This window comes from Anomalospiza imberbis, chromosome 2, assembly GCF_031753505.1.
Source record: "Anomalospiza imberbis isolate Cuckoo-Finch-1a 21T00152 chromosome 2, ASM3175350v1, whole genome shotgun sequence".
In the NCBI taxonomy this organism is placed as follows: Eukaryota; Metazoa; Chordata; class Aves; order Passeriformes; family Viduidae; genus Anomalospiza; species Anomalospiza imberbis.
In genome coordinates, this window is record NC_089682.1 from 61,932,679 (window position 1) to 61,940,685 (window position 8,007).

At 39.3% G+C, this 8,007-nt stretch overlaps 1 protein-coding gene across 1 annotated transcript in view; it reads left to right on the forward strand.

Moving 5' to 3' along the window:
• GUCY1A2 (guanylate cyclase 1 soluble subunit alpha 2) overlaps window positions 1-6,594 on the forward strand; it is a 137,414-nt gene extending 130,820 nt beyond the window's left edge. The window contains exon 8 of the mRNA XM_068181390.1: window positions 6,114-6,594. Within this exon, the coding sequence (XP_068037491.1) occupies window positions 6,114-6,321 (208 nt within the window). The 3' untranslated portion in view covers window positions 6,322-6,594. The remainder of the gene's footprint in view (window positions 1-6,113) is intronic.
• Window positions 6,595-8,007: the final 1,413 nt, after the last annotated feature.

The window sequence follows — 8,007 nt, forward strand, 5'->3', positions numbered from 1 at the left end:
TTATAGTGATCGTTACATCTATATTTTTCTGCCTCATATGGTCAAAACAATGGGCTTGCTCTCCCAAGAGTCTTTTCAGATTATTTCAGATTTTATTTCTCAGCATCCTTTAAAAAAACTGTTTGTTTTTATGTTGGTCAATTCACCATGTATTCAAGATATATTGGTGGACAGACACTTTAGTTTTAGGCAGATTGGGAATACAACTTATTAATGGGCACAAAAAATTATTGCTAGTCTAATTTTAGAAGCATAGTCAAAATGCACTGTTTTTCTTGGGTTTCTACTCCCAGTGCCACCTGCCTCTGTAAGGCTGCACCACCATAGTAGTTGTGTTTTGTGATGGTGGTCCTTGGGCCTCTGGTGTCTGTCTGTGCTGTGCTTTGTGACAGTGTATTTTTGTTCAAGGTTCACTTTTATTCAAGGTTCACTCTACACAGGATAGCTGTGCTAGATCACTGTTCAGTAGTTAACAGTGTATGTTACCCCACAGTTTCACACAGCTGATCTAAAGCTAAAACATGTTTAGGAAAAAGTCATCTGTTGGTTATACAACTGTTAAAACTACAAAAAGCTCAAGCCTGCAAAAATCCAAGCAGGTCTTGAGGCCAGCACTGTTACATCAGTGTAAAGCCTGAGGCCTTTTAGTAGCAAACCTGTGCACTGAGCCTCTGATGTCCCAAACAGAGAGCAGAAAACCAGTATTCTTTTTGCTTAGGTGAGTGAGGAAAAAAAATGTTAAAGGTCAGAGATTGACACTCACCATGCTGAGCTGCATGTGGTATGCAACATATCCCATTAAAAATCATGACTGGCTCTTTCATAACCTTTCCACAGTTGACCTGAATGAACAAGAACATGAACATGAACAACTAACTTCCGTAGTTTAAAAAGTAATAAATGCAAGGTGCAATTAATTAGGTAGAGATGTAGTCAGGGTTTTATTTCCAGTCCCTTATGTTTATGGCATGCGCAGAAACTGAGGGAGAAATTCAAACCTGCTGAAGCTTAGAACCAGATGCACTGATTTTTAGCATTACAGTAGCAAATTCATATGTTTATACAGAGTATTTTAAGAGCAGCCTTCCAAAATTTCTAATGAGTGTGGTATTTATTTATTCTAATGAGTGTGGTTTATTCATATGGAAACAAATGAGCTGGTTAATGTTATCAAGAGGATGCCCAGTTGGCGAAGCAAGCAACACTTGTTGCCACAGAGGAAGGGAGCAGCAGTCCAACTGGAGACAGTTTTCTCATAGCCTGTTTGGAAAGCCATTAAAATTAGATTTTCCTAATTATACTGATTAATGGGCTGATGTGAACAAGGTTAACTGAAGGTTTTACAGTACTTTAAGAGTTAGGGCAGAAAGAACCTTTTTCTTTTGTTGATATCTCTCCCTGTGATAGGACTTATGGAAGATTGACCAGGCCAATGGTGCATCCTATGTTTAGGAGTGCAGGCATAGTCTCCTTTGTTGTAGAGCATTGTATTTCTCTTAGAACTTTTGTTCATTTTTGGTCTATACAGACCAATTTTCCCAAAGAAAAGTTCACAATGAAGTTTAGTTCTGAGTTGGTACTTTTGTGCTCTGATTCAGCAATCCAGTGAAAAGTACAAAAGTCTGACATCTCTGAGAGATGGAGGGAAAAATTGTAGGCATGGAGGGAGTTAAGAATCATCATGGGAAACATGCATTCAGGATAGAGGGCTTTGTAGCAATTCTGCAATAGCAAGTCTCTGTTAGTTCAAATGGGAGAGATGAGCAATCACCATTTCTTACTTCAAATTAGAAGGCTGGGCCATAAGAACCATATGAAGTTTAATAAAGGCAAGTGCCAGATTCTGCACATGGGACAAGGCAACCCTTCTTGTGTGTATAGACTGGGGAATGAGAGGCTGCAGAGAAGCACTGTGGAAAGGGACCTGGGGGTCCTGATCTGTGGCAAGTTGAACATGAGCCAGCAGTGCCCTGGCAGCCAGGAGGGCCAACCCTGTCCTGGGGGGCATCAGGCACAGCATGGCCAGCTGGGCATGGGAGGGGATTGTCCCGCTCTGTTCTGCTCTGCACTGGGGCAGCCTCACCTCCAGTGCTGGGGGCACTTCTGGGTGCCACAATATAAAAAAGACATTAAAGTATTAGAGAATGTCCAAAGGAGGGTGAAGGATCTGGAGGGAAAGCCATATGAGAAGTGGCTGAGGTCACTTAGTTTGTTCCACCTGGAGAAGAGAAGACTGAGGGGAGATGTCATTGCTGTCTGCAATTTCCTCATGAGACTCGTGGCTGAAGTCAAGAAAAAGGCACAAAGCTGAGTTGGGAGAGGTTTAGGCTGGATATCAGGAAAAGGTGCTACACCCAGAGGGTGGTTGGGGGACTGGAACATGTTCCCCAGGGAAGTGGTCACAGCACCGAGCCTGAGAAAGTTCAAGCGGTGTTCGAACACTCTCGGGGTCATGGTGTGAAGCTTGGGGATGGTCCTGTGCAGGGCCAGGAGTTGGACTTGATATTCATGATGGGTCCCTTCCAACTCAGCATATTCAGTGATTCTATGGTTTTCTGAATATAGAAACTCTGATGAAGATGTTACTGTTTCTTGCCAAGATAATTTGAAATATAATTACCGTATCATTTCATCTATGTGAAGAAAGAGCTACAGCTTTTAAAAGCTTCGTCAAGATTCCTACTAAGTATGATCCCAATTTTCATTCACACACAGACTTCGTGAAATTTTTTCCTAAATTAATGAACTGAAAAGAAAAAGAAAAGGATAATTCTCAGACACTATCTCTTTTTGTGTGAAAGCAAGAGCATTCCCACCAAGGAAGGGACTGAACAAGAATTTTAAAAGCTTTGGAAGATTTCAGGTTAGGAGGAGAAGGTGTCAAAGTTAATCAACTGCAAATCACTGCTTAAGAAATTCTTCCTCCCCTTGAACATGAACGAAGAAGACAAGCTGAGGGCAGACCTAATTCCAGGCAATTTATAGGAATGCCTGAGTACCCTGACCCTCACAATTTGAGCTCTGAATTGTAAATTATGTATCCAACTACTTGAGTGGAACCCAGAATTTTGAACCTGTGAAAAACCTCCTATAAAAATATTCTTTGCAATAGTGCCCTGAGGGGAAATTCACAGAAGTGATTCAGAAAATACAGCTCAGATAAGTGCTTTGGGATATTTTCAGACTGGTTGTTATATGAATATTCCTGAACTGTGGAGGCTGTGTAATTTCAGCTTAAGCTCTCTGAATATGGGACAATCTGGGGACATTTTTTATACAGTTAAAACTGCAACATAATTTCCTGAAGGTGAAGGATAAGATTGTGCTCTCAGGGTAGATTGTTCTTTCAGGCTTTCACAACTGGCAGCCTGTCTTGTTCACCAAGGAGCGCTCTGAGAACAGTCCACGAGGTGAGGCAACCAACCTGAACTGGGTGCCAGCACCCAGGAAATGTTCCAGAGCAGAAGGTTTTACACTGGATTTTCTCCTGAACCAGAGAGGAAGTGCAAAAAATGGATTGCATGGGATAGAGTGACTTGATCAGCTGGACTTGGTGTCCAGCCAGGGTCAGCCCACCACAGCGCAGCTCAGCGCACATCTCTAAGGATGTGCACTATTTATTCACCTGCTTGGCACAAGGATCTTTTGGTGCTCTTTGTACCCATAAAAAGGAATTCAATAAACTTAAAAATGGCCATGGTCATCAACTGTTATTGATTTCTTTTTGACATCACAGAAGGCCTAAAAGTAAGAAGGAAGATTTTGCATAAAAATATCCTCACTGATATGCACTGATTATTTGCAGATAACTTGCTTCTTTAGTATATACAAAAAGATGTAAGAAATCAGAAGCAATTTCTGAATTATGATCTCATTCTCAGACTGGAAAGCCAAGTGTCAGGACCGACATATTATTTAAGGAATTTGAAGAACCTGTTCTTTAGGAGAAAGGTAACGAGGTCATTTTCATCCTGATGAAATCTTTTTAATAGTATTATTCTATGAGCCAGATTTCTTTTTTCTATTTTTTTTTTCTTTTTTTCCCCTTAGAAGTAGTAAAGTAAGTAGGATAGAATGTAATCATAAGTAACTTCCATTAACATTTGGTAACAAAGGTTTCCTGCCATGCTTGCTTGAGAGCTGAAATGTTATCCCAATGAAGGTCAGCTGGACAATTTCTGAGCGTTAGAGGCTGATTCAGGCATCTAATACAGGCATGTGGAGACTATCACAAGCCACAGCAGTGGAGGAATCTTGAAAAGACTAATTGTCTATCAGTCCTGGAGCATTTAATTGTAACCAAGCTACAATTCACAAAACAAGTGAAAGTAAGATGGGTAATTAATATCTTGCACTTTTTATTTCTATGAGGAAATAGTATAAAATATCAACTAAACTTAGTGCCAGCCCTGACCTTAACCAAAGAATATGGATATATTTTACAGTTTTGGATTTGTGTAACTGTCATTAAAATTACACTATGTTAGACTCTGATGAGGAAACCATTGATTTTTATGAAGGCCTGATGCTCCATAGTGCGGGGAAGAGAGGCTACAGTGAAAGCTTACAGATTTAGCTCAGAAAGTTTTAAGACCTCAGCTGTTACATGCAGAAATCTAATTTGGGAAGCTGTGAAGAGTTATTTCAGTATATTAAGCCTTTAGTTTGGACACACCAAATATTTACTGGAAACATTGCAGAGATTATAAGAGAAACTTCTCTGTAAAGGCCTCTACAAACTTTCATGCAGTTAAGAAAAGATTGCAGTGTTTTGATCATAAAATTGTCCTTCTGAACCTTCAAACCACATGCAAAATAAAGTTCTCCACAGAAGTTCAAAGGCAAAAACTTTATTGGCTTTATAACCAAGTGATTATTTAAAAGCTGGAAAGAAAATGCCCTTATATGCAATGAGCTTACACAGACCATCTCGTGCAAAACTCATGAAAAATACTCTTTGAAGAAAGTGCCATTGCATATACTAATAACCCTGCAAAATTCTCCTGGCAAGATGATTCATTCATTCATTTGCTTTCCAGAATTCAACTTTACAGGCATTAAATAATCTACCTATTACAAAATTCCATGGAAACTTATAATGTTCTTCCCAATTATGTTTTTGAGCTTCAAACTGATTGAGAGAAAGGATAAATATTGTTGGAAGGAAAAGAGGAAGCATGCTTTTCCAACTGTGCTCAGAATTTACCATTGTCTCAAAACTGCTCTTTTCAATGCTGCAAGGGATTGAATGCCACTAAATTTATTTTGGAAACAAAAATAAAATGTCTACAGTTACTTCCTTTATTTTACAAGTCCAGCTAGTTCTGGGGAAGATACTTGATAAAGACGCCCTAAATTTTCAGGTCTAACCAGACAGGGATTTCTCCACCATGGCTAAGATGGCAAGTGGCAGAAGGCAGCATAGTGGTGTCTGTGGTGTTGTACCAGCTGAGCAGGAATGCCAGGAGATGGCTTTGTGGGTCCAGGGAACCTGGATCGCTTTCTGACCCAACCAAATAGCCTAGATTAAACCTGTGGGTAGTGTTGATGAATAGTGTCAGATTTGATTCTTCTGTTGAAGTTGGATTTGCTCTGTTCGAACCGAATTTATGAAAATCAGTACTACTGAGTGAAAGAAGGGCACAAACTGACCTCCCTGCTTTTATCTGGGAGAGCTCCCAAGCACTGCCACATTCATACCTGCCTTCCAGCAGGAAACCTGGTGGTAGCCATCACTCTCAAATGTTAATTTCTGCCAGTCTGACCAGACTAAAGTGTTTTAATTAAGCCAAATTATATGTTCTGGACAACTTTCATTATGAATTTGGTTCTCTTTCTGGTACAGTACTTTCTGAATGCTGATACTGATTTTCGGAGAATTTTTTTTTTTAGCCATCACTTCAGCTGATCTCAGTCAACAGAGCTCCTTGAAGTTAATGATGATAAGTTCATATAGATCAGCTGAGGATCATGACTTAGAATTTCTCTATAGGCTACGTAGTAGTGTAAACTCATTTTTTACTTGGTTGCACATAGGATCCACCTCTTCCAAAGAGCCATTTCTGGAATGTGTTTTACAGTGTTTTATATCCCTGTGTTTTGTTTTTCTCCAGGCTCTTGAAAAAGGAGGATAATTTTATTTTTATTCCTCGTTCCCGTGAAGAGCTTCCAGAAAACTTTCCAAAGGAAATTCCTGGGATCTGTTACTTCCTGGAGGTCAGAAGTGGTCAGAAGCCACCAAAACCTTCCATCACATCTGCCAGAGTGAGAAAGGTGTCTTACAACATCGGCACCATGTTCCTCCGGGAGACCAGCCTATGAGGCCTGCTGCAGATCAAAGACTTGTCAAAAAAGCACAAGCCCAGAACTGGGTCACGACAGGGGAGTTGGAGGTTCTTTGTGTTTCACTGCCTTCTGAACAGGCAGTCAAAAGGTCCATGTAATGTCAGGCAATAATCATTTTAAAAGGTGGGTAACTGCTGTCAGTAAACAAAGTGGAGATAGGGAAAAAATATTAAACAATGTACTTCCACTTCCAGAGGAATTTCTTTCATAAACTTCAGTCTGGCCCCTCTATGGCAAACAAAACCCCAACTGTCAGATTGGAGGTTTGTCTTGTTTTGTGCAGAAAGGATGATGGTTCTCTGTAGATTTGCACCAGCTAAGCAGAATTGAGAGTCAGTTCTGATTATGCATTCCTATATTTAATGTGTTCTTCAGTAAGGTAATGATGTTTTTTAACTTTATGAACAAGCATTTCATACATATACTGTAGAGCTATTGTAACCTTCGTGGCAGGAGGAATTATGACTCAATACAAATATTGTAGGAATTTTACCTATTTTTATACATATTTCACTTTCTGGAAAATTACATTCCACATACTGTAAGCTGAGTGAGCTTAAATAGCTTTTCAGAAGAAGTTACTGTATATTTCATACATTCTGCCTATCAAACCTTATTTTATACAAGTGGGAAGAAGGCATTTCTTGACTTTTTTGGCAACAAAAAAAAACCCAATCAATATTTACAGAATAAACCCGACTTTGGTAAATCACTCGATCTGGTTTTTATGCTAAAGCTTTAGATGAGCACTGTCGTATATAAAATAATGTTCAGTATTTGTCCTACAGTGTTGTATGTCCAGTCCTTCCAGGACAATGTAAACAAAGTGCAGAAGATCAATGTGTGGACAAACAGAAAATTTCTCTTCGATGGGACTTGTTTTCCCTCTAAATTATCAGCCAAACTGATTTTCAGTAGGAGCCCTGAACTTCTCTAAAAATTTGATCTTGTGAAAACTTACTCTGAGGAATTCCAGCAGACGCTGGAAACTCTCTGGATGCTAGTTTTCCACATATTTAAGAGGACTTGTGCTCCTAGTCCAGGTTGCTTGTTGAAAATCCATTCTGTTAATAATGATTGCTCATTCGGAAATTTCTCTATTGTTGGATTGGCTGAAGGTCCCCTGCTTTATCTAGTTAAGATCAAAAAAAACACCAAAAAGGGAAAGGCAGTACTTTTATGGGTTTAATTCAAATAGCAGTTCAAGATTTTTGTTAGTCCAAGACAATTAAAAAAAAAACCAACCAAACAAACAAAAAAAGGCCAATTCTTTGCTGTTGAAAATTAATACAGAATTATTGTCTTAATTTAATCTGGTTCAAGCAAGGTGTGTATCTCGAACATTTTCAGGCATTGTTTATTTCTCAGGTTTTCTTTTTCACAAGTAGTGGTGGTCAGTTTTCCTGTGCAGGTGTGCTGCCTTTGGATCATACTGGGGTGGTGATGTTGTTGTGAGCTTGCAGATTGTTAGTTAAAATCTGTGCTGTGATTCCAAAGTGGCTTAGCTGTATGTGGGCCTTTAATCACTTTAATCAAAGATAAGACTCAGCAGCAGCTAGGAAGCATAAGATACTCTGCATTTCTCTAATTTGGAACAGAAATGAGTTTGCTTATGGATTTAGTAGTCATAACATGAGGCACCTCTTGAAAATAAGTAAATAA